At 45.3% G+C, this 26834-nt stretch overlaps 1 protein-coding gene across 1 annotated transcript in view; it reads right to left on the bottom strand.

Moving 5' to 3' along the window:
* Dcdc2c (doublecortin domain containing 2C) overlaps positions 1–25721 on the bottom strand; it is a 76468-nt gene extending 50747 nt beyond the window's left edge. Inside the window, exons 1-5 of the mRNA XM_055621696.1 lie at positions 25435–25721; positions 13641–13692; positions 6303–6374; positions 5061–5157; positions 4511–4560 (exon numbers count right to left, since the gene is read on the bottom strand). Coding sequence (XP_055477671.1) covers positions 4511–4560; positions 5061–5157; positions 6303–6374; positions 13641–13692; positions 25435–25721 — 558 coding nt within the window. The remainder of the gene's footprint in view (positions 1–4510; positions 4561–5060; positions 5158–6302; positions 6375–13640; positions 13693–25434) is intronic.
* Positions 25722–26834: the final 1113 nt, after the last annotated feature.

The raw sequence follows: 26834 nt of genomic DNA, 5'->3' as shown, positions 1-26834 counted from the left end.
AAAAAAAAAGGTGTGACTTACAAGGCTTATTTATTTTAGCCTGTGCTTTAACAGTGTGCAAACTCAACTTTACAACTCGGACTTGAAAGCTTCTGGAATTTCTTTATGTTATTTGCTGTTGTTGGTTTGCTGTTTGTTTGGGGGTGTATTTTCCTTAAACATTAGTAACTTAGACTATGATAAGTGCATCTTTTTTTTTTCCTCAGAGGATATAAGCATTTGTTAAAGATGTTGTCCCAATAGACAGAATCTGCTTCCTCCACTAAAGCTCTGTAGCAAGAGAGACTTGCAGCTGGCCAGCACCAGCCTTTAGTTCCTTCTGTGTTCAAAACACTGAAAAACTGGAGAAGGAAATGGCCCCTGTGACTCACCTGCAAGTCACCATAACAATGAAGAGTCGGCATAGTGTTTTCAATGACTGCAAATGATTTGTGTGAAAAATCCTTCTAAATACAGATTATTAACAGCAATAAGTATTTTAACACAAGCATGTTATATTTTGTCTACGTCTTTTAAGTTTGCATGTGTATGTGCAGGTGCACATACATGTAGAGGTCAGAGGACAACCTCTGCTGAGCACTGTCTAGCTCGTTTTTTGGAAATAGGACTTCTCATTGGCCTAGAACTCTCCAAGGACTTCTCATTGGCCTCCAACTCTCTAGGTTGGGTTGGCCAGTGAGCCTCAACACCCCACCTGTCTCCTCCATTCTAGTGCAGGGAATACAAGCGCTGGCCATGATGCCTGCCATATTTTAGAGGGGTTCTGCAGACATCTCTCACGCTACAGTTGTTTTTGAAAAACGAAGATACAAAGGCCTAAATGTCTGATCATGGAGCTACAGCTAAATAAATCATAATACTACCATATGCTAAGTCACACACCTACGCAAAACTTTTTATGCCTGAATTAGCATTTACCAGGGGGTTCATGACCAAATCTACTGAATGCTTTTAAAAATAATTAAAATAAATTAAAAGCAGCATCAAGCTTCAGGATGGAACGCACACAAATCTATGTGCATCAAGGGTACCAGTGGTTGTTCCTAGGGAGTGGTTACCTATGGAGTTTGAGCCTTCTTTTTTTCTGAGCGTTTTTTTTTCTTGTATTTATTTGTTTGTTACAATTTATTAACTTTGTATCCTGACTGTAGCCCCCTCCCTTGTCTCCTCCCAGTCCTACCGTCCCTCCCTTTTCTCCACCTATGCCCTGATAGGGGAGGACCTCCTCCCTTTCTGTCTGACCCTAGCCTATCAGGTCTTATCAGGGTTAGCTGCATCATCTTCCTCTGTGCCCTGGTAAGGCTGTACCCCACCCCAGGAGGGGAGGGGAATCAAAGAGCCATTGAGCCTTCATTTTTAGATTCCCACATTTTCATAATAAGTAAATAAGATGTTTAGAAATATTTAAGGTAAAGGAAAGAAATGCATGTAATCTCCAAATCTTAAGTTAGAGAAGTCCAAGTTCAAAGATGAGACCGATAGAATCATCTCTGAATTGCAGGCATCCAGATACCTTGTAGAGCTAGGGTTGTCCAAGGTTCCATCAGTCTCCACCCAGCGCTGTAAAGAGCAGGACAGCCAACCTTATCTAAACGCCCAGTTTCCAGAAGTCCTCCATGGATAGGTGACAGACAGCCACACATTTCCCACCATGATGGTAGGTATGTGTGGGCTTCAAGACACTGTAGCTGTTTTACAAGGCATGACATACTGATAAATACTGCTAAGAAGTAACTATCTTCTGGATAAACTACATATGAAAAACAGTGAAGGGACCTGGAGTGCATGTACACCTGTGACTGCCTGGACAGACAGGGAGCAGCTGTCTGTCGCTGCTAGAGAAGTCACAAGAGAACCTGGGATGAAAGGAGGATGGGATATTTGTTGGCACTCTTTACAAAGATACGCTTCTCTTAAAATATAACTCATTTATTTAAAAAAGAATCTGAAGTAGGTAAGGAGAGGCACACATCAGCTAGCACATGACCCACATTCAGACTTTCCAGCAATAGGGGAAAGGAAAATATTTTAAATTTTGGAATATGGGAAATAGCATATGGATCTAGACATGGTATACAGATTTCAGCCAGCAAGCAATGATGGAAGCTGCCGTTCACTGCACTCTCCATGTACGTTACAAAGATTGTCTCAATCTTTCCAATAACTCACTAAAGCAAATACCACAACTCTAGGACCCAGCTGAAGAAACACAGAAGCCAGTGGCTTCCCAGTCAGAGGCTCAGTGCAAAATCAGGTCCCTTTGACTCCAAAGATGAAGTGAGTTCTTTGGGATAACCGTCATTCCTCTGAATATCTCCCTTCTCAGAAACAGACTGATGGCTGCATACTTCAAGAAAGTGATGGCCATATTTATTCTTGTGGCCACCACTGTGCTATAGTGGCCAAAATCCACTGTGTTGGGAAAAGCCATGAATCTTACCTCACACTTGGGCTGGCTGCCTATTCCTCCCCACTGATAAAGCAACCCAAACACTTTTTACCCAAGAACCAATTCAAATTGCTAAGTTGAACTGGAAAGTTCTTAATATGAAAGTCTCTAGAGTTGGTTCTAGAACTCCATGGCTCCATCTCTCACCACTCATTCCCTGCTGGACAGTGAGGTCTTGAGCACAAGTCTCCATCAGTCTCTTGGTCTCCTCTGACCTGGCACGCTTAGCAAATGTGTGAGGCAGCAGCGTTCAGGGGTCAGATGAAACACAGGTGGACAACTAAACTTTCTGCTGTTTTGGGGTCCCAGCTTCCCCACTTCCAAACCTGGAAAACTAGTACATTCTGAAGAATTCACAACAGCAGCTAATAAACCAGCCACGAATGTACCCCAGTGGCGCACCTTCTAGAAGCTCTGCTGTTGTCTCAGACAATGACTGTAATTAAAGGGAGAAGGTGATGAGAAGGTATCTCAGTGAACACAGCACTGACCAAATGTGAGGACCAAGCATGTGTCCCTAGTGCCCACATGAAAGCTGGGAAGGTTTAACAGCCCCCATGCCACCAATACCTGCAAAGCGGAGAAAAGGATAAGAATAAGCATGCTCAAAGCTCGGTGAGTGGCCCTGCCTTCATGCGACCGAGGAAGACAGCCAGTGCCAATCCCTGGCCTCAACACATGTGACTGAACATTTGTGAACATGCATGATTACATGCAAGTACTTGCCTGGCCAGAATGAGAACCTCAGTTTGCTCTCCAGAGCCCACATATTAAAAGAAGGAAGGAAAGAGAGAGAAATAGAGAGAAAATAAAAGAGCCAGGTGTGGTGGTGAGCAAGTGTAATACCAGCGCTTAGAAACAGGAGGGATGCAGATCCCTGGGGCTTGCTGGCCAGCCAGGCCAGCCTACTTAGCAAGTTCTATGCCACCGAGAGACTGTCTCAAAAACAATGGAGGATGGCATCTGAATGGCAACAAAAGCTACCCTTTGCCTTACACGCGCAGGTGCACACACGTGTGCATGCACCTACACACATGTGAACATATGTACACACACACACGGTGGGGCCTATAGTACAAAGAACTCAAGAGATGCTCGTGAACGAACTGACGTGTATGTCAAGCCAGTACCCTCTTCCCCACCTCATGAGGACTCCAAGTAGCTTCCAAACACAGGACAAACCCCTGAGCCCCACTTCATGCCCAGGCACAATGAGACTCCTCTTCTCCCTTGGGAAAGACTCCTTCATTATGCCTCCCAAGGAGGCACAAAGAGGCTCCACAGCCCACGTTACAACCTCACCCTTGAGAGAAGCTGGGCATGGGAAGGCCAGATATTTAGTCTGCTTGGGTGACCACTGGGGTAGCCTCTATCACAAGAACCACTGCATCTCATTTGCACCATATGAGTCCTCACTGCAGAAAGGACAAAATGGCAGACACAGTAGACAAACAGTGGGTTCAGACTCTTCAGCCTTTATCTGGACCAGCAGTCATCCTTACTCCTTCCACTGCAAACACAGCCTCAGCAAAACCTGTGATGTGGTGCAGGCAAAGGGGAGCTGTTCCCTGGCTGCCGCCTCCTCCATGGGAACAGATAGATTTTACGATACAACCAACAGCAAAGACCACTCTGTCATCACACACGCGTATCCTCTGTTTTCCAAATAATTCTTCCAAAATGCCTCCAAAGACCAAGGTCGCCAAAACCACCCGCTTGTGTAAGCCACCACCACGACTTTCAGTGGAGAGGACCACTCCAGCCAATGAACTTACCTCACTTGGGGTTCTGCATGCTTGTGCCCATTGCATACACTGATGTTAAACTTCAGGGCCAGGTCTCACTGCTAAAACTTCAAGGACTGCTGAGATGGGAAGAGCCTCCAGATGGATGGTTCTCCCTGAGGCTCCACCAAAAAGAACCTTGGCAGCTAGCATAACCCAAGGCAGACAGCTGCCCTGAGAGCTAGGCAGCAGACCTGATGCTGATACAGTCAACTTCTGTCCATGACCTGGAGCATGGTCTTCATTGTCACCTTTGTCCCTGCCTTCTCCTGCTCACCAACAGACCAAATAACTGCCTGCTATCCCCAGTGCCAATGACCTCTCCTCCTAAACACAAAAACACCAAAACACCCTAGACACACTTAATAACACTCCTACGGGGAGAAGGGGGTCCCTGGGAAAACCAATCCCAGAATTTGGAAACCTTTTGCCAGCTCGCTTCTAAGAAATAATGGAAGTAAAATTCTCTACGCCCACCCCCCACACACCATATCCTTTACTTCTCCACGCAAAACTGAACTGAGAGTGGGAACCCTGTTACAGAGCAGCATAGCTGGAGGATGTTCCTACCGAGTTGCAACGTCAGATTCCACAGTTGAGAGCAGAACCAGGTCCTCCTCCCGCATCCGAGCCTCAACCTCCAACTGGGTGACTACACACTTCTGTGGTCACAACTATCTACGTGGTGGCCCTGTGTCCAACTCAAGGAGCTCCAGGCTTTCCCTCTACAGAACAGAAGCTGCCCTCTACAGATCATGCCAGCTTTGCCCATTTCATTGCAAGGAAAGGTCAGTCCTATCCCGAACGCCTGACACAGAATCCCTCACCTCTGCTTGCTTTCACAGTCGCAAGTCCTCCGGCCGACAAGATCAGCTTTTTCTCGTAGTGGAAGGACGCTGCATTTAGATGGCTATTTGGGTCCATCTAGTGGAATTTTCCAGCACTCAGATCAGGAGGTGAAACACATGTTCGGCACGCGTCAACAATAGACTGGGCCACGGTCCCAGGTTATAGCTACAGAGGTATGTGTGTCTTCATCAACCAGGGCTCACATATGAGTTGTGTTCCCTATGGGTGTGGCATGATCTATAGAGAGAGATGCTGCCTCCAAAACTTAGAAACACTGCAGCTATGATTTCAGGGATGCCAAGGTATTTTTCAAGTGTTCTAAAACTGCATTTCGTGTCTGTGTGTCTGTGTGTGTACTCAAGTGCTGTGTGCACATGAGTGTGCTTGTACATGCCACAAAACTTATGTGGAGGTCAGAGAGTATCTTGCAGGAGTCAATTCTATCCTTCCACCATGTGAGTCCAGAGGACTAAATTGAGGCCATCAGGTTCAGTAGCGACCACTTTCTCTCACTGAACCAATGGCCCAAAACCTTTTTTTAAAATTTATTTTGTATCTAAATATGTGTGTTTGAATGTGTGAGTATAAAACCAACATGAAGATCAGGGGACAACTTCCAAGAAGCCAATTCTTTCTTGGTACCTTATAGCATCCAGGAGTTGAACTCACTTGTCAGGCCTGTGGGCAAGTGTCTCTACCCACTGAACCATCTTGTCAGGCTCCTGATGTTTTGGTTTTAAACTAACCATGTGCTTACCCTTTCTCTGCACATTATAGCTCCGAGAAAGGCTCCCAATGCTGAGATCCTAGTTTTGGAGGGGCTGGAATTTTCAAGATGCACTATGAGAACCCCTGGCTTGTATTTCTAAATGATTCCCCTTTGGAAGCTGAAGGTGAGGGACTTCCAAGACACAGTCCTTGAGACTTTGAAGATAGGTGCAAGAAGCAAGGCTTGCCTAACTGGACCATGTCTTTCTCCTTCTAACTGCTTTTTTACCCCAGGGAAACTGGTGCAAAATGATGGCACCCTGCCTGGACAGTGTCCTCAGAGAACAGCCCTTGAAGGCTGGCCACAGAGAAGGTGGTGTGTGGTCAGAGAGACAGAGGAGGAGAGGAGGCAGATGAAGAGGTGAGGACGAGGCTGAGAACAAGTGGCCTGGTGAGAGAGCACTGCCTGTGAGGAGCCAGGACATACTCGGATTTTACAGAACTCACTTTACATGTCGGGATGTCCTCTTCTGCGTTTGCCACCTGGAAGGCACGTTGATATCACAGTGTACCACCGGCTTGATCTGCAAAACAAACCATGGGGCTCAGAGTTAGCTTCAGATGAACAAACACTAGTCAGTACCAACAGTAAGGACAGCACAACCCTAAAATCACCAAGGTGATAGAGCACCAAGGACAGGTCCCCAGGGACTCAGAGAGGTGGGCGTGCACCTGGGGCCCAACATCATTCCAGTAGGGTACCATGAGGGGGTGATGTAGGCTGAAGGTCATGTGCTCCAAGTGGAGGCGAGCTGGAGGTAGACACAAAGAGTGTCAGAGGAAAGGGTGACAAAGCTGAGGAGAATGCAAAGCTCATACTAGGGACAAACCCAGTGATGCACCCAGTAAACACACACTGGTGGCCAAGGAGTGTCTATGCTTCTGCTGGACAAGTTACAGGTTAAGAGAAATAGACAAGGTGGCTTCCATTTTCAGACCAGGTGGAACACCTCCCTACATTCCACAGGCGTGCTGGGCTCTTTCCTAGGAATAAATATACAGAGGGAAGTGCAGAGCCTTCTCGGGACCTCTCCTTAGGATGCTCAAACAGGAAGCAATTGGGGAGAGGGGTCCTGATACAGGAGAACAAAAGTTCTCTTCTACCAGCCTACTGCCCAGGAGTGCACAGAGAAGCAAGAGGAAAGGGTTTGAGGAGTCAAGGCTATCCCTGTACTGGGCAACAGACTGGCCCAGCACCCGAAGCCAGAGACCCTGTAGGCCATTCCAGTGCTATCATGAAAGGCCCTCACCATTGGTCTCTGTTGCTCAATCCACCATGTGAACAGCATAGGCCCTTCCTCACCTCTCAGCCCTTGTCCCTATACCCACTCACTTAGGCCACACCCTCTGTCTCTGTTCATACCCCACAACTGTTCTGTGGCCTGGTGCCAGCCTTCACTTTCTTCACCTGGTCACAGGGTCAATCATTTCTGAGTCCCACTTCCCTGTCACCTCCTATCACTGTCCAGCATCCTGCAAGGTCTCACCTGGGGCATAAAACCTCCAGCACTGTAGCTCCCTGCCACATCTATCAGCTACTTCATACTGTCCATCAATAACCCTAGCCTGTATCTCACATCCTCATAGGCTTCAGGCTCAGCAAAATAGGAGAGGGCCTGTGGCTCACCATAATCCAGGCTCTCCTCCTTCCCATACTCACCACCCCCCAAAGATGAAGGTTATCTCTAGAGTGACACAGAGGAGACCATCCCTCATGAAGACCCAGAGCCTGGCGGCCCTCCTGCCTCACACTGTGCACTGCATGGGGCACCCTTTCTGCAGGGCTGTGCACCTCATACCTCACAGAGTGCCAGGTGTTCTCCCTCCTTACTCTGCTAAGACCCTGCTTCCCAATCCACATTCACCTAGAGGCACAGAAGAACCTCTGTCTGACAAACACCTCCATATGAGTCATGAGACCTGGCTGGGGGGTGGGGGGGCTCACCTCCACTGAGACCCTGAACCCTGGGAACCACATTTAGAAGAATGGAGGGAGTGTGGCACGCTGGGCCTGGAAGAGGGACACAGGCTTTGGCATCTACTGTACCCATTGGCTACCAGTGGCCAGAACAGAGGCACCCCCAGGGGGTAGAAAATAGAACAAATCTCACAGAGCCTCAGGTAGGAAATCACAGGCTGAGGGCTGGATGACCCAGGTCAGACTGCAGCTCCAACAGGAAGAGCTCTGTAAACTCTCCGGGCAGCAGTTTTCTAATTCTTACAGTGGAGATGACAGACCTTACAGGATTCTCGTGACAACTAAATGACAGAGCATTTCATAAAAGGCACTGTGTGGTATCTATCATATTGTAAGAAGCACTTGAAATTAAGTTACTATGAGAGACCCCTAACGTATGCAGGGGGGGAGGAGGGAGCCCATTCAGACATCTCAGTCTTATTTTGGCCCTAGCAGAATCACTGACCATTCACACGCATGTCCAATTCAGACCTCACCATCTTAGATGACAACAGCAAGATCCAGTTGTGCAAATATGACACTGGGAAGATGCTTGACCTCTTCCCATGCCTGGATCCTCTCAGCTAAACCACCAGCACCTCCATCAGCAATCAAAGACCTATAAGGGGCCCTGGTTTCTTGCCCCCCAACTGCTCCTAGCCACTCTGTCCCCTACTAGCTCCCCCCCCCCACCCCATCTCTTACCATTCCCAACCTCGTGTGTGTGTGTGTGTGTTGTCTTCTCAAGTACACAGGTGCATAGGTGAATACATGTGGAAGCCAGATGTCAACCTCACAGGTGTCATTGCCTAGGATCACCCCCATCCCTTGATTTTATAAATGGGGGTCTCTTGTCGGGACTTGGGGCTCATAAACTTGCTAGACTGACTAGCCAGAGAGCCTTAGGGGATCTTTCTGTCTCTGGAAAGGGGAGGTAGAAAGAGTATAAAAGCCAAAGGTCAAAGAATATTGCTGCAAAATAGTATCTTCCGGACAAAGACATTCCGTTCATATACTCACAGCAGCTGTGTTTGCCAGCACAAGGCCCTGTCAAGGTCAAGCCAGGCAGCACTCCAGCACAGAGAAGGGAGGGACTCTAGAGGCCCCACCTCTAGCTAAGGACATACTGTCAGTTTCCAGCTGCCGGGAGAGGGAGGGTCCGTCTTCTTTAGCAGTGTAGCTTGTGGTGTGTGCCCTTGTTCTGGTGGAAGGCACTCTATGCCCATATGGGCAGCACTGATTAGTTCACAACTCGGCACCACCAGGCTAACTTAAAACTCACAGATATCCACCTGCCTCTGCCCCCAGGGGCCTGGGACTTCAGGTTAATGCCATCACACCCAGGAAGCCCCAATTTTGTTTTTTGTTTTTGTTTTTACATGGGTGCCGGAGCTAGACTCAGTGTAGCAAGCAATGTTACTGACAGACCTAACTCCCCAGATCCAACCCTCTGTTCACAGCACAGAGAGACAGGGTACTCTGTGACTGCTCACACTCATGTTCTGCACCCCAGCTGGCCTTCAGGGTGTCTGCCCTATCTCTCCCCCCCCTTATTTGGTTTGGGGTCTTACATTTTTCTTTTCAATTTGTTATTATCATTGGGTTATTTCACACGTAAATATAATGTATTTAAATCATATCATTGCTACCTCCCATTCAGTCCTTCCAACTCTCTCCAGCTGCCCCAACACCCACCTCCTAAATTCATGCCTTTTCCCCCCCACCCCCAGAACTGAGGACCGAATGCCTGCTAGGCAAGTGTTCTACCACTGAGTTAAATCCCCAAACCCACTTCAGGTCTTCTTTCACAATTCAGAGTCCAATTAGCACGGTTCAACAACTGCTAATATCTCCTCGGCTAGGAGTCACGCCTCTCACCTCCCTTCCCTCTCTACGCTGCAGTGCTGACTGCCTCCATCTCATACAAGTCTTGTGCTACCAACCCCGGCTACTGTGAACTCGTGAGTGCAGTGTTCTTACTATGTCAAGAAAATGTTATTTTGCAGCAATATTCCCTGAGCTCTGAGCTCTGGCTCTTAACAACTCTTGGGAGTTGGGAGTGTGATAGTAATTCCCATGTAGGGCTCTGAGCACTCCATAGTCACTTATTCCCCAGTTGTTAGCCATTGATTGCCTAATGAAGCTTTGTGATGAGGTGTGAGAGCTGGACCGGCCTGTGTTTATAAAGCTAAGTATACGGATGAGAGATTGCAACGACTCAGCCTTCATATTGCTCCTGGTTTTCTTGTTTCATGGCTTACACCGTCCTTTCAAGTATGAGCCTTCTTGGGGTAATAAGTCCTGGAACAGAATAACCCTAGTGCTCACCAGTAAGTAGTCTCCAAGGGACTGTGGTAACTACCAATGAAGCTGAATGGACAGTGGATGAGAAAAAGGTACCAGGATGAGCACACAGCTATAGTGCTGGGAAAAGGATCCAGAGTCAGGGGAGGCCAGTGAAGGCTGCAGAAAGCATGCGCACATCCACTGTTGCTCTGTTGTGTTGCATATAAAATGATGCATACCTGCGTGCTCCAGTGGGAAAGCTCAGTGCCATGAGTATCAGCAATGGGCATGTCTTTACAGACCTGGTCTAAAAAACGAAACAGCAGAAATTGCACTCTGAGAAATTCTACTGGGTATAGACACCCTAGGAATGGCTTTCTGCTTGGTTGCATACAACAATGGAAACAATAGGCTAATTGCTCGTCTGATGTGTTAATGACTCATTAACCCTGATAGCACCTGCCTAATTAAATAACTGCAGCTATTAACTGCACGCTCCGGATTCTTGTTCCCAGTACTCCATGTAATCATGTCCTTGATGAGTGTAACAAATGTGGCTGTTACTGTCTGATGGAGAGACAGTCTCACTCAGACTTGTCATAGCCCATAAGTCCCACACATAGACCTACCAGCCCACGGTAGGTGACTATTTCTCACATGTGGCAGCTGCAGTTGCCGACTGGCTCTAAGCAGTCCTATAAAACAGCATTACTAATTTCTAAGACAACCCCACAAAATAGCCAGGTGACAACCAGATTGATTATACAATCTTCCCAGGAACACACGGCTTCGAAAACTGTCACCATGAAAAGCCACTCACAGGTGTGTCCTCACGGTTCATAGCCATGAGCACTGGGCTCAGAACAACAGACACCTGGCTCAGGGACCCCTGGTGTGGTGGCTCTGGCTCTTACTAGTGTAACATGAGGCTCATGTGCTTAGCATTCCTCTGCCTGGTCTTCATGAGTATGAAGCAGTCACAGTAACAAACGCCTTCTCCACGTCAGGGTTTTCAGAGGGAAAATACACCTTGGCAATTGCCTGACAGCTTATTGTCACTGTGCTGCAAGTCCTCTGCCCTTTACTTGTTCTCATGCTGTCTGCCTGACCTCAGAAAACATCCAAGCATCTCTTGCCATGCAAAGCCTAAACCAAAAAGACTCTAGTGCCAAGGAGAGACATCCTTACATAATCACATCCAGAAAGACACCTGATAATGATCAATAATACCCCAGTGTGCATGTGGAAAGGTGGTGGAGTGTCCATTAAGAAAGCTCTATCACTAAACATCAGATGTCTAAACTTCTGTTTGAGCAATTAATGTCAAAGATGCATAGGTCCCAGAGACCATGAGGGTCTCATGGAGCATGCCATGGCTTGCACAGTTCTTGTTCTTATTTATAAAAATGTTTTGTTTCTTGAGACTGGGTCTCATTTAACATAGGCTGCTCTCAAACGAACTACATAGCTGAGGCCAGCTTTGATCCCAGTTCTTCCTGCTTCCACCCCTCAGAATGCTGGGACTATAGTGACAAACCACTCCTGGTGGCCCCAGGTTTCCTTCATGCTAAGCGTGTTTTCTAAATCTGAGCTGTATCGCCTGGCCCTCTTGCTTCATTTGTAAAGAAGGAAGGTCACAGAGCTGAAGAAACAGCTCAGCAGTTAAGGGCACTTGTCCTAGCACCCACATGGCAGCTCACAACTTAACCCTAGTTCCAAGGGGCAAGACACCCTCTTCTGAACTCCGCAGACACCAGGCACACACATGATGCACATACATACATGCAAGCAAAGCATTCAAGTCTACAGAATGAAATAAACAAATCTAAAAAAAAAAAAAAATCACCAAAAAAGGTCATACTGGGTCACCCCAAGATCACTTTGTATCCCTGCCATTCCCTGCAATCAAACTTCTTCCTCCTTTTCGAAAAACAGAGGAGTCTCACAAGGTCAGCCACCCTGAAGCAGCGAGGTCAGGAAGTTGAGACAGGTCAAAACTCACTTGTCAGCATGCCATCTCCTAGAGGGGAAAGGCAGATCTTGGAAGACACTGGCTTTCCCAGCCCTGTCCCTGGCTGTGCATGGCACTGAGGACTCCTGGGGAGCACACAGGCCAAGTGTTGCTGGGGCTCCTGCAGGAGTCCGGCTATGTGGGCTTTAAGTGTTCATCTTTTAGGAAATGTTTCAATTCTTTAACTTAAAAATAACAAGTCATGGGACTTGGGGAGATGGCTCAGTGGGTAAAGCATTTACCATGCAAGGGTGAGAATCTGACTTTGAACCCCAAGAACCCACACAAATGCTGGGTTGCTGGAGCATGCACATCTGTAACCCTAGTGTTCCTGCAGTGATATGGGAGGCAGAGATGAAAATCTCCAAAATCCCTACAGTCGGCCAGCATGGCTCACTCAGAGGCTAAGTGACCTTACCTCAAATAAGGTGGAAGGTGAGAACACTCAATAACCTTTACACATGTACTGTAACGCATGCTGTGGCATGCACATGCCCACACTAGCCCATGGAGATATACACACACAAAGACATTTTTTTAATGATGAGTTATATGACTGAGACAATTGAATGTGCTTTGTAAAGCCCCCTCTGGGAGGCTAAGAAGGAAAGCAGGAGTTCACTGCTCAGCCCTGCTGTGCCCCCATCACTATAATCATCACCAAGTAGCTGAAGCCTCTCTTTTCCCCAAAAGCAGGAAAGTGCATGCTGAGGGAACACCCACACTCCAGTGACAATGTTCTCAGAGGGAGTTCATTCTCCAGAACCCCTTCAATTACGTCCTTTTTAAAAAATGAGGAGGTAGGCAAATGAGACCCAGCCATTCCTGGGTTGGTGATAATCCCCTTCCTGCCAGGCACTAATGAAGGCTATTGTGAAAACAGTAAGTGGGAGATGGGGTTGGGAGAGAAGAAAGTGATGAACTACAGGGGAAAAGCAAGGCTAGAGAGGGTTGGAGGGATTCAACCTAGGTTTGATCAGAGGGGTGTTCACCACAGTTAGCCAGTGCTTTCCCTATGTGGTCCAATTCAATGCTTGATTAGTGACAATGCAGCCTCTGGGCCAGCCTGAGGGGAGGGAGCCAGGTCTTCAGAAAAGGAGAGTGCAGGAAGGAAGCAAGCCGACACAGTGGAGGGAGTGATGATGCACCCAGCTACCACCTAAAGCATCTTCCCCATCAGCCTCACACCAAAAGTGGAAACCTCCACTGATCCCTCTTTAAACCAAAGCGCTGCTCACGAACAAAAACTACTCAGAGAAGTCGTCAGCCCTCATCAAGCCAGCAAGAGATTCCTGGTAGGAAGTAATAGTATATCCTGCAGGAAAAGAGAGGGGGTGTGAAAGAGGTTCCCCTAAGAGATGCCTCCTTGTACAACAGGAGGGAACACAAATTAGAATATACATAATGAAACAGGAAACAGGAAAGGGGGAAAACACTAAAGCCCCATGATGGTTCACAAAAAGCTTAAAGAAGTTATAAACCTGTTCCCAAAGTGGCCTAATTCAGCTTTCTTATGAGTTAGTCTCAAACACTTACTTCCTTCAATTTCCTCATCTTTGCAGGTTTTCTGGGAACGATTTGAATATAGCTGAAAAAAATACAAAAGAAGAAAATCACAGTTAGAAAGACAACGTTCACGCTGAACCCTGGCGCCTCTGCCCATAGGAGCCCGCGTCAGCAATAAAGCAGACAACCCCACAAGTCATAAATAAATCCAAATCAGAATGTGATGTGGGACACTTCCAGTTCTGTTGACTGACCTTGCCCTGTGGAACTCTCCCCAATGACATGACTCTCCCTCGAATGAATGTACTCATTAGAGTGACCTTTGAAACGATGATTTAGCCAGGCGGTGGTGGCTCACACCTTTAATCCCAGCACCTGGGAGGCAGAGGTAAGCAGATCTCCGTGCAAGGCCAGCCTGTTCTACAGAGTGAGTTCCAGGACAGCCAAGACTACACAGAGAAACCCTGCCTTGGGGGGAGAAAGAAAGAAAGAAAGAGAAGAAAGAAAGAATGAATGATCTAAAGCTAGAGAGATGGCTTGGTAGTAAAGAACACTCACTCACTGCTCTTGCAGAGAGCCCAGGTTCAGTTCTCAGTACCCATTCAGGAGCTCACACCCTCTGTAACTTCAGTTCCACAGGTTCCAAGGGCCCTCTTCTGGCCTTTGCAGACACCAGGCATGCAAATGGTATACAGATAAAATGCAGGCAAAACACTCACACACATTCTTTTTAAAAGAATAAATAAATCTTTTTAATATTTTAAAGAAAGATAATTATATAATTTGTGAGCCTTGTGAGTTTGTGGTGATGTTGGGTAATGGTTGGTTGGTTGGTTGGTTGGTTTGGTCTTGGGTTTTTCTGTACTGACTCTTGCAGTACAGGCTGACCTAGAACTTGTTACATTTGTGTCACTAGCTCCAAGGACTGGGATGAACAGCACACAAGCACTGTAGTCATCTCCACCTATAGAGGAAATAGCTCAGAGAAAGTGACAGGACATCCTCACACACCACCCTCCCTTGAGTGCAGCCCTGAAGCTTGAAAACCTGTCTCCAGCCCTAACAAGTGACTGTTTAAGGGGACCATTTCAAACAGGTCACTAAAGGAACAGGATTCTATGCTCCTTCTCAATGTTTCTACCTGTCCTCCTTAGGGTTACTATTGCTGTGATGAAACACCATGACAAAAGCAAGTTGGGGGATAAATGGCTTATTTCACTCATAGTTCTATATATCAGTTCATCAAGAAAAGCAGTGAAGCAGGAACCCAAGCAGGGCAAGAAGCCTGGAGATAGGAGTTGATACAGACACCAGGAAAGCTGCTGCTTACTGGCTTGCTCCCCATGGCTTGTGCAGCCTGCTTTCTTATAGAACTCAGGACCAACAGCCCAGGGGTGGCCCCACCCACAATAGGGCCCTCCCACATCAATCGCTAATTGAGAAAATGACCTACAGGCTTGCCTACAGCCAGATTTTTACATAGGAGGCATTTTTCCATTGGGATTCCCTTCTCTCCAATGAGTCTAGTTGTGTCAAATTAACATAAAACTCACCAGCACAACTGCCCCTGTCAACTTGACACACAAACACATCACTTTTCAATTAGAACCCCCTTCCCCTTTATCCCCAAGTTAACATTAATATCACAATATAAGACATAAATAACTTTAGAAGTCCCACAGTCGTTACAAAATTCAATCACATTTTAAGTTCGGTCTCTTTAAAATGAGTTCATGTAAAGATCAAAATTAAGTTAAATACTGTTTTATTTAACTTAAATAAGAACCAGGGCAAGAACCAGGGAAGAACAAGGACATAGTCACAATCAGATCAAAGCAAAAGCCAACTTCAACAATCACTCAATGACCAATGTCTGGGATTCACTCATGATCTTCGGGCTCCTCCAAAGGGCCTGGGTCACGGTCTCAGGCTCTGTCCTCTACAGCACACACAGCCTGGCTTTTAGGCTCAGGCAGGCTCCATTCCCCCACAGATGCTGCTGTTCTTTGCAATCATCCAACGATTCCAGCATTTCCAAAAATGCTGGGGCCTCCTGCAACAGGGCTGTACTTTCGCCAATAGTCTCTCTTGGCCTCTCACAGTTCCAAGCTTCAGCTGCTCTCCATGATCCCTTCATGCCTTCAAAACCAGTGCCACCTGGGTAACTCTTACACATTACCAAGTTCAGCAGTCACTGCAAGGTACAACCTTGGCTGCCTTTGTAACAGTTTCTGTATGTTCACTATGAGAAAACACTTCCCAGAAGATTTCACCTCAATAATGCTGGTCTCTTGCTTTTCTCCTTATTTATTTATTTATTTATTTATTTATTTATTTATTTATTTATTTGTTTGTTTGTTTAATCTCTTTACAAGCCTAATCCCAGCTCCCTCCCTCCTCTTCCAATCCCACTCTCACACTCCATTACCCCTCTCCTTCTTCTCAGAGAAGGGAGGGCCGCCAAGGGGTACCACCCCTGGCACCTCAAGTCAGAGTAGAACTAAGCGCATCCTCTCCCACTGAGGCAGCCCAGCTATTGGAAAGGGATCCAGAGTCAGGCAACAGCGTCAGAGACAGCCCCTATTCCCATTGAGAGGAGACCCACATGTTGACCAAGCTTCACATCTGCTCTGTATGTACAGGGGGTCTAGTTTCAACCTATGCATGCTATTTGGTTGGTGGTTCAGTCTCTGTGAGCCCCCATGGATGCAGCTTAGTTTACTTTGTAGGTCTTCTTCTGGTGTCCTTGACCTCCCTGGCTCCATCTATGCTTCCTCCCACTCTTTCACAGAACTCCCCAAGCTTGGTCTGTTAGTTGCCTGTGGGTCTCTGCATCTGTTTCCATCAGCTGTTGAATGAGCCTCTCAGAAGACAATTATGCTAGGCTCCTGTCTGCAAACATAGCAGAGTGTCAGGGGTTGGCTCTCTTCCATGGGGTGGGTCTCAAGTTGAGCCAGTCATTGGTTTGTCATTCCCTCATCTCCGCTCCATCTTTATCTTCATAGGTTCTTATAGGCAAGACAATTTTTGGATCAAAGGATTTATGGGTGAGTTGTGTCCCCATTCCTGCACTGGAAGTCCCACCTGTGTACAGGAGATGGTGACTTCAGGCTCCTTAACCTCCACTGCTAGAAGTCTCAGCTAAAGTCACCTGCATAGACTCCGGGGCACCTCCCCTGTCCCGGAGGTAATCCCCAACAAATTTCTGTTCTCCCTCCCAGGCTTTCTCCTGACCCAGCCCCACTCTCCCCACACCTGATCCTCACGCCTTTGCCCTACCCACCCCTCTCCCACACAGTTCCTTCCCTCCATCTACCTTAGATGTCTGTTTTATTTCCTCTTCTGAGATTCAAGCTTCCTCCCTTGGGCTCTCCTTGGCTTCTCTGGGGGTATGCACTGAAGTATGGTTATGTCTGTACTTTATGGCTAGTATCCACTTATACGTGATTATATAGCATGAGTGTCTTTCTGGATCTGGGCTACCTCACTCAGGATTATCTTTTCTAGTTCCATCCATTTGCCTGCAAATTGCATGATGCCTTTATTTTCAATAGCTGAGTAGTATTCCATTCCATAAATGTACCACATTTTCTTTATCAGTTCTTCAGTTGAGGGCCATCTAGGTTGTTTCCAGTTTCTGGCTATTACAAATAAGGCCGTTATGAACATACGTGATCAAGTGTCCTTGTGGTATGGTGAAGTATCTTTTGGGTATACACCCAGGAGTGGTATAGCTGTGTCTTGAGTTAGAGCTGTTTCCAATTTTCTAAGAAACCTCCACATTAATTTCTAGAGTGGTTGTACAAATTTGCACCAGCAATGGAGGAGTGTTCCCCTTTCTCTACATCCTCACCAGCATGTGCTGTCAGTTGAGTTTATCTTAGTCATTGGGTATAAGATGGAATTTCAGAGTTGTGTTGATTTGCATTTCCCTGATGACTAAGGACACTGAGCATTTCATTAAGTGCTTCTCAGACATTCAAAATTCCTCTGTTGAGAATTCTTTGTACCCCATTTTTAATTGGGGTTTTTTGTACCCCATATCTCTGTACCCCATTTTTAATTGGATTATTTGGTTTGTTGGTGTTGAATTTCTTGAGTTCTTTATATATTTTGGATATTAGCCCTCTGTCAGTTGTAGGGTTGGTGAAGATCTTTTTCTGATCTGTAAACTGTCGTTTCGTACTATTGACAGTATCCTTTGCCTTACAGAAGTTTTTCAATTTAATGAGATCACATTTATTGTTGATCTTGATGCCTGAGCTGTTGGTGTTCTGTTCAGAAAGTTGTCTCCTGTACAACTTTTAATTGTATAGTTCAATGCTGTTCCCCTCTTTCTCTTCTATTAGATTTAGTGTATCTGGTTTTATGTTGAGGTCTTTGATCCACTTGGACTTGAGTTTTGTGCAGGGTGATAAATATGGATCTGTTTGCACTTTTCTAAATGTAGACATCCCCTTAGACCAGCACCATTTGTTAAAGATGTTTCTTTTTTTTCCATTGTATGGTTTTGGTTTCTTTGTCAAAAATCAAATATACATAGGCATGTGAGTTTATTTTTTGTTCTTAAATTAAATTGCAATGATCAACCAGTCTGTTTCTATGACAGTACCATGCAGTTTTTATTACTATTTCTCTATAGTATAGCTTGGAATCAGGGATGGAGATACCTCCAGTTCTTTTATTGTATAGGTGACTGTGGCCTCACTGAGTGACTTTGGAAATGTTCCTTTTTTTTTTTTTTCTATTTTGTGGAATAGTTTGAATAGTATTGGTACAACCTCTTCTTTGAAAATCTAGTAGAATTCTGCAGTAAAACCATCTGACCCTGGGATTTTTGAGGTTAGGAGTATTTTGATGACTGCTTGTATTTCCTTGGAGGCTATAGGACTGTTTAAATTGTTTGCATGATCTTAATTTAACTTTGGTAAGTGAAACTTTTCAAAAAAACTGTCCATTTTCTTTAGGTTTTCCAATTTTGTGTCATACAGGCTTTTGAAGTAAGACTTAATGATTCTTTGGGTTTCCTCGGTGTCTGTTGTTCTATTACTTTTTCATATATAATTTTGTTAATTTTAATACTGTTTCTGTGCCTTTTAGTTAGTTTGGCTGGGGGTTTGTCTATCTTGTTCTCAAAGAACCAGCTCTTGGTTTCATTGATTCTTTTTATTGTTCTCTGTTCCTAAGGTATTGACTTCAGCCCTGAGTTTGATTGTTTTCTGCCATCTACTCCTCTTGGATGTGTTTGACTCTTTTTTCTTTTTTTCTGGAGCTTTTAGGTGTGTTTTTAAATTGCTAGTATGAGAACTCTCCCCTTTATGACCACATCTAGCACTATGAACTTGCTTTGCGACTGACTATATGGTCAATTTTGGAGATGGTTTCGTGAGGTGCTGGGAAGAATGTGTGTTCTTTGTGTTTGGATAAAATGTTCTGTAAGTATCTGTTAGGTCCATTTCATTCGTGACATCTGTTAATTTCATTATTTCTCTGTTTAATTTCTGTCTCAATCTCTCCATTGGTGAGAGTGGGATACTGAAATCTCCCACAATTAATGTGGGGGTTTGATGTGTGATTTAAGTTTTAGTAAGGTTTCTTTTATGAGTGTGGGTGTCCTTGCATTTGGGGTGTGGTTGTTCAGAATTGAGACATCATCTTGGTGGATTTTTCCTTTGATGAGTATGAAGTATCCTTCTACATCTCTTTTGATTAATTTTAGTTAAAAATCTATTTTAATAGATAGTAAAATGGCTACTCCAGCTTGCATCTTAGATCCGTTTGCTTGGAAAACCTTTTTCCAGCCCTTTATTCTGAGATAATGTCTAACTTTGTTGTTGTAGTGTGTTTCTTGCATACAGCAGAATGGTGGATCCTGTTTTTGCACCCCTTCTGTTAGCCTGTGTCTTTTTATTGGGAAATTGAGTCCAGTGATGTTGAGAGATATTAATAGCTGATAATTGTTAATTTTTGTTATTTTGATGTTGGTGGTGGTAGAGTGTTTGTGTGTAGAGTGCATGTCTTCCCTTCTTTTGGTTTTGCTGATGTGGGGTTATTTATTTACTGTGTTTTCCTGAGTGTAGCTAGCCTCCTTGGGTTGGAGTGTTCCTTCTAGTATCTTTTATAGGGCTGGATTTGTGGATAGATATTGTTTAAATTTGTTTTTGTAGTAGAATATCTTCTTTTCTCCATCTATGGTGATTAAAATTATTTTCTGGGTGTAGTAGTCACAGCTGACATCTGTGGTCTCTTAGTGTCTTTAATACATCTGTCCAGTTTTAACAGAAACTGAAAGCCTGATCTGTTGGCATTTTGTTCAGAAAATTGTCTCCTGTGCCAATTGAGTTCAAGGTTCTTACCTACTTTCTTCTCTAGCAGATTTAGTGTATCTGGTTTTATGTTGAGGTCTTTGATTCGCTTGAACTTGAGTTTTGTGCAGGGTGATAAATATGGATCTATTTGCATTTTTCTACATGTAGACATCCAGTTAGACCAGTACTGTTTGTTGAAGATTCTGTCTTTTTTCCATTGTATGGTTTTGGCTTCTTTGTTAAAAAATCGGGTGTGCATAGGTGTGTGTGTTTATTTCTGGGTCTTCAATTTTGTTTCATTGATCAACTAGCCTAATTTTATGCCAGTACCATGCAGTTTTTATTACTATTGTTCTGCAGTATTGCTTGGGGTCAGATATAGAGATATCTCCAGAATTTTTTTTTTATTGTATAGAATTTTTTTCACTATTCTGAGTTTTTTGTTTTACCATATGAAGTTTAGAATTGGTTTTTCAAGGTCTGTGAAAAATTGTGTTGGTATTTTGATGGGGATTGCATTGAATCTGTAGATTGAGTTTGGTAAAATGGCCATTTTTATTAGGTTAATCTTACCAGTTCTTGAGCATGGGAGATCTGTTCATCTTCTAATATCTTCTTCAGTTCCTTTCTTCAAAGACTTGAGGTTTGTGTCATATAGGTCTTTGACTTCTTTGGTTAGAGTTGCCCCTCCTATACTTAATATTATTTGTGGCTATTGTGAAGGGTGTGGTTTCCCTAATTTCTTTCTCAGCCCGGTTGTCATTGTAATCTAGTATCCAGCCACTTAGTTGAAGGAGTTTATCAGTTACAGGAGTGAGTTCTCTGGTGGAATTTTGGGGGTCACTTATGTATACTATCATATCACCTACAAATAGCAAATAATGATGGGACCTCTTGAAAAGGACACTATCAATAGAATGAAATGGCAGGCTACAGATTGTGAAAAGGTCTTTACCAATCCTGCATCTGATAAAGGGCTAATATCCAGAATATATAAAGAATTCAAGAAATTAAACACCAACAAATCACATAATCCAATTTTAAAATGGGATAAAGAACTAAACAGACTCTTTAGAAGAATCTCAAATTCTTTAGAAGAATTTCTTTAAGTGCAGAGAAGCACTTAAAGAAATGCTCAATGTCCTTGGTCATCTGGGAAATGCAAATCAAAATGACTCTGAGATTCCATCTTATATTTGTCAGAATGGCTAAGATCAAAAACTCAAGTGACAACACATGCTGGCGAGGATGTGGAGAAAGGGGAACCCTCCTCCATTGCTGGTGGGAGTGCAAACTTATACAACTACTTTGGAAACCAATTTGGTACTGGGAATAGAAAACTGAGAATAGCTGTATCTCAAGACCCAGCTATACCACTCCTGAGCATACGCCTGAAAGATGCTCCACCATACAACAAGGACATTTGCTCAACCATGTTCATTGCAGCTTCATTTGTAATAGTCAGAACCTGGAAACAACCTAGATTTCCCTCAACCAAAGAGTGGATAAAGAAACTGTGGTACATTTTTCACAATGAAATACTACTCAGCCATTAAAAACAAGGAAATCATGAAATTTGCAGGTAAATGGATGGAACTAGAAAAGATCATCCTGAGTGAGCTAACACAGACCCAGGAAGACACTTACAAGTGGATTTTAGTCATATAGTACAGGATAGGCATACCACAATGCACAGACCCCAAAAAGATAAGCCTATTCATGTCATCCTACTAGTTAGGGGAATGGGGGATATCTCTGACACAGACTATGTTGCCTGCTTTTTTTTTTTTTTTTTCACTTCCTCCTGATGGAACTTTCTTACAAGGCCACAGAGGAGGAAGATAAACTCAGTCCTCACATATCTAGATGAGCTAGGTTGTCTGGGGGGGGGGGCTCCCCTATTCTGAGGAATAGAAAAAAGGAGATGTGGGAGAGAAGGTAGGACTTGGAGGAGGTAGGTCCACCTTTATAGGACTTGGCCTCTTTTTCCTTTCAGTATTTAATATTCTCTTTGTTCTGTATGTTTAGTGTTTTGATTATTATGTGGCCAGAGGATTTTTTTTTTTGGTCCAATCTATTTGGTGTCCTGTAAGCTTCTTGTATGTTTATAGGCACCTCTTTTTTTAGATTGGGGAAGTTCTCTTCTATGACATTGTTAAAATATGTTCTGGGCCTTGGAGCTAGAGAGTCTTCTCCTTCTTTTATTCCTATTATTCTTAGGTTGGTCCTTTCATAGTGTTCGATTTCTTAGATGTTTTGTGTCAGGAACTTTTTAAGACTTAACATTTTCTTTGACTGATGTATAGATTTCTTTAATTGTATCTTCTATCTATACCTGAGAGTCTCTCTTCCATCTCTTGTAGTCTGTTGGTTATGTTTGTGTGTGTAATTCCTGTTTTCTTCCCTAGGTTTTCCATCTCCAGGATTGCCTCATTTTGTGTTTTATTGTTTCTATTTCCATTTTTCAGGTCTTGAACAGTTTTATTCATTTCCTTCATTTGTTTAATAGTATTTTCCTGTATATTATTAAGGAATTTATTCATTTCCTTCACTTGTCATTGAATTTTCCTGTATTTCTTTAAGAGATTATTTTTATCTTCTTTTAAGCCCTCTACCATGGTTATAAGGTTGTATTTAAGGTTGTCTTCTTTTGCTTCCACTGTGTCAAGAGTGTCCAGGGTTGTTGTAGTAAGCAAGCTAGGTTTTGGTGATGCCATGTTGCCCTGGCTCTTGTTGGATGTTCTTACACTGGCCTTTTGCCATCTGGTTGTCCCTGGTGTTATCTGGATGTTCCTGACAATGGCAGGATTCCTTAGGGAGGCAGGCTGAGCCCCGGGCCTGATAGTGGAGATCAGGGAATTGCACACTGGTCACTTCTTCTGGCTGTGTGTTTCTGTGGACCTGCAGGCCTGGATGTTCCTCTGCTGGCAGGAAAAAGGTTGGACACACTCTAACCTGGCTCTTCCTGAAGCTCTGCAGGACTGGATGATCCTGGGGCTAACAGGCTTCCTCCAGAGGGAAGGTTATTGAGCTGGGAGGGGAAGGGGTATGCTGGTCTCTTCTTAATCACCAATTATTTTTTAGCTCCACTGACCACCATCAAGTGTCCCCATAAAGCAAAGGTTTTACTTCAGTGGTTCTGGTCAGTTAGACCACAATTTTAGACCACAAATTCTTAGCTCAAATAGCAGGAGGCTTTTAAGTAACTCTCAAACTTCCCTCTGGAACTTCACAAGGTAGGTGTCCATCATCTATATTGTTCTCAACATTATCTTCCAAGCTCCCACAGAACAGTCCATCAAGCTCTGTATGCTCAATGCCTTTTCTTGCCCAAAATCCCGAAGTCCTTCCACACTCCTCCCAAAAACACATGGTGAGGTCTGTCACAGCAATGCCCATGATCCTGTTTCCAATTTATCTTCGGGTTACTATTACCGTGATGAAACAGCACTGCTGGCCAGCAAAGAGCAGAGCCCAGACTCTGAAAAGGAGAACTTCTACACTCACTCACAGGGCTTCAGATGTGTCCTCCTTTTACCAGAACTTTTGAACCTTAGGACTTTCAAAGAACCTTCTGTGTGCCCACAGAATAAAAGCAGGTTTTAAATGGTAATGCAGAGTAGCTGAAGATCCATCTCTAAGTCTCCTTATTTACTTTTAAAAAATTCTAGTGTTGCCAATCTTTATAGTTTTAGCCATATGCAGAGAAGGATTAGCTGAGCGTTGGTAGGTGGGGGGAAAAGAAATAAGTATTCGTCACAGACTCAAGTTACCAAACTTAACCTCTCTCCAGGCAAGGCAGAGAAGAGATGGATCTCCACAAGTAGGTGATTAGGAAACCATGGATGCAGTCACCAGCAGGATAGTGAGTCCTTGTCTAAGGTAGACAGGATGTCGGTCCTTTTGGTGGTTGTTTTATGTTTATTTTATGTGTATGGATGAGTGCATGCATGTATGTGTTACACATGCACGCCCTATGCCCTCAGAGGCTAGAATTGGAGTTATGGGTAGCTGTGAGCCACCATGTAAGTTCTGGGAAATAACCAGAGTCCTCTTAAACTTAGACGTATTCTTAAATTTTGAGCCATCACTCCAGATCCTCACCCCCTCCCTTTTTTTAAAAACAAGAAGCTGGGCATGCTGACACACACCTTTAATCCCAGCACTTGAGAGGCAGACGCAGGAAGATCTCTGAGTTCAAGGACAGTCTGGTCTAAAATTGAGTACTAGGACAGCAGTGTTACACAGAGAAACTGTCTCAAAAACCCAAAAGAGAAAGAGAAAAGCTCATGCTCAGCTCTTTCAAACTTGTGTGGACCAGGCAAATCTCAGCCTGTGGCTGTACAGCCTGCGATTCTGCCCCTCCCTGCCTCCACCCACAGGCCTGTCCATCAAACTTCCTAAAAGGCTCATGTGCTCCATTTTTCCAAGCTCATGTTGTAGTGAGTTCTAAGATTCTGGCTTTCCTATTTTCCTCATAAACAGTAGTCCCCCAAAGGAGACAACCCATTACCATTACATTTTGCAAAAATGCAAAAATTAATCCATAAAATTGAGACACCAAAACAGAGTGCTATGTGCTTTTCAGTGTTGCTCTCCCAAGAGCACAGAAGCAGAGCAGAGAGAGAGCAAAGTCCCTCAGGAACCTACAAGCCAGCGGTATGTGAAGCCTGCTGGGGCTGGTGGTCACTGAGGGAGAGGAAGCTGTAAAGTGGCCCTGGGTGCAGGTACCTTAAAGAAGGACATTTACCTAACCCCTAAGGTAGTGCTGTGAGGTGGGCACTCTCCAGCCTGCTTCACTGATAAGAACGTGAACTCTGAGATCCGGTTTGCCCAACGTTGCCCAGAGTCAGTCCTACTCAGAGGGGTCCTTGTCCTCTTGATGGGCCTTAACTGCCTCTCTCCCACCTCCTGCCTTGGCCTGTCATACCCTCTCCCTACTCGGTGAAGGAAGACCTTTCAAGCCCCTGGTCATCACTGGAGGAGAAACTCCAGGACTGCTAGCTTCACTTACAATTGTTTGCCAGTGACACAATTAGAATCTTACCATCTGGTGGCTACTAATTTTAACTGCTCACTTGCTCAGCAGTTATAGAATCTAAGGCCCCCTTACTGGGCTACCAGTGGAGAAGGGTTTCATGGTTTTATTCAGCAGATTGGAGCCCAATTTCACATGTCGTTAACCTAAAAGTGAAGGAAATGAAGCTTAAATGCTTCTCTGTGTTGAATTCACCAGCAGATACCATGCATCTATTTCATAGCAATAAATTATGCCTGGGATAATGCAAATTAATCTGTACCCCTCAGATTCTATGAACCCCACATTCTATGTGTGGCCTATTGCTCCCAGAGACAATGGCTCCTGCTGCCAAATGCCCTAGATGAGGCCCTCAGTGGGTTATGTTGCTCCTGAGAGCTGGGTGAGGTCCCGGTGAGGTGTGCTGTATGCAGAGAGCTGGGTGGGTCGTGCTGCTGCAGAGGCCTGGGTAGGAAGAGGTCTCAGAGGGTGCACTTACTCCAGCTTCTTGAAGCGCTCCCGGCCTGCAGCCACGTACTTGCCACCGGCCTGCAGCGTGTCCAGTCCGAGCACCTGGTGGCCTTGTGTGGGCGTGTAGAGCCTCCGCACACCGAAGGGCACCTCCACCTGCTCCGTCAGCTGCTCCAGCAGAGCCTCGAAGTTGGCTACTCGGCGCCGCGAGAACACGAACTTGCGGCCCACATAAAACTGGTCCCCGTTGCGGTACACCAAGATGGTCTTGGCCGGCGTGGTGTCCACTAGCGTATAGGGCCTGCGCGTCCCCATGGCCACAGCTCGATTGCCTCGGGATGCCCAGAAGCATGCACGGGGAGTTGCCCAGCACACCCGCCGAGAACCCACGGGCTCCCAGCGGGCCACAGGCGGGACTGGGCTGCTTGGCCAGTCCGCCTGAGCCTGCAGCACACGCTGACGTTCCCGGGGCGATTGTGACTGGGGCGGGTGGGAGAGGGGTGACAGAGAGCCAGGCAGGACAGGGGTGACTGACCAGGGACATAAAGGATGCAGAGATGGTTCAGAATGCAGATGAGTAAGGACAGAGAAACAGGTTGGAAGCATCAGGATGCTCAGAGAGATAGCATGAAACAGAGAACCCCTACAAGCGGGGACATAGGGCTGGGAGGGTGCAGGAAGAGCTCAGACAGGTGAGGGGCTGCAAGGAGAAAAGGGAGGGACTGGTGAGTGGCACTTGCCACTAATTCCAATACTTGGGAGGCAGAGGCAGGGAAATCTCTTTGAGTTCGAAGCCAGCCGGGACTACATAGTGAAATGCTGGAAGGAGTGGGAGGAATAAGAAGGGAGCAGCAGCAGGCACCAGATAGGTGAAGTTGATGTGGCTCAAGGAAGAGGAGAAAGAGATGAGGCGGTGCTGGGCTAGAAGCACCCTCAACTCCCAGCATGCTAATGCCCTCCACTATAGAGGAAGGGACCAGAGCTATCAGACCACTAACACTCGGGGTTGCTGGAAGCCTGTCACCTTCTGAGCCTCTGTTTCTTACCTTCATCCCACATTTGTGTAGAACTCCCGGCTCAGCACCACAGAGTATTGACTGAACTGTCTGCTGTGGCCACCAGTACCCAGAACTTCAAATGTGTGACATTTTAGGATACACAACAGGTGGAGTAGTGTGAGGGGACCTTTGGTAACGTCGTCCCTATTCTGAGTAAAGACAGGCCAGCTATCTCTTAAAATAGTTCTAAAAATACTTTCCCAAAGGTTTTAATGTCCCTGAACAAGCTCTCAAAGCCATAAGTTATGTACTTGTTACCTGTGGAATCTACTCAAACATGCTGCAGAAAACTGATACTTTCATCATAAATTTATTTAATCACCTTACAGCCTGATCGAAGCCCCCTCCCTCCTCTCCTCTCAGTTCCACC

Source organism: Psammomys obesus, unplaced genomic scaffold (genome assembly GCF_907164565.1).
Source record: "Psammomys obesus unplaced genomic scaffold, mPsaObe1.curated_primary_1811, whole genome shotgun sequence".
In the NCBI taxonomy this organism is placed as follows: Eukaryota; Metazoa; Chordata; class Mammalia; order Rodentia; family Muridae; genus Psammomys; species Psammomys obesus.
This window is presented reverse-complemented; position numbering and strand designations above follow the sequence as displayed.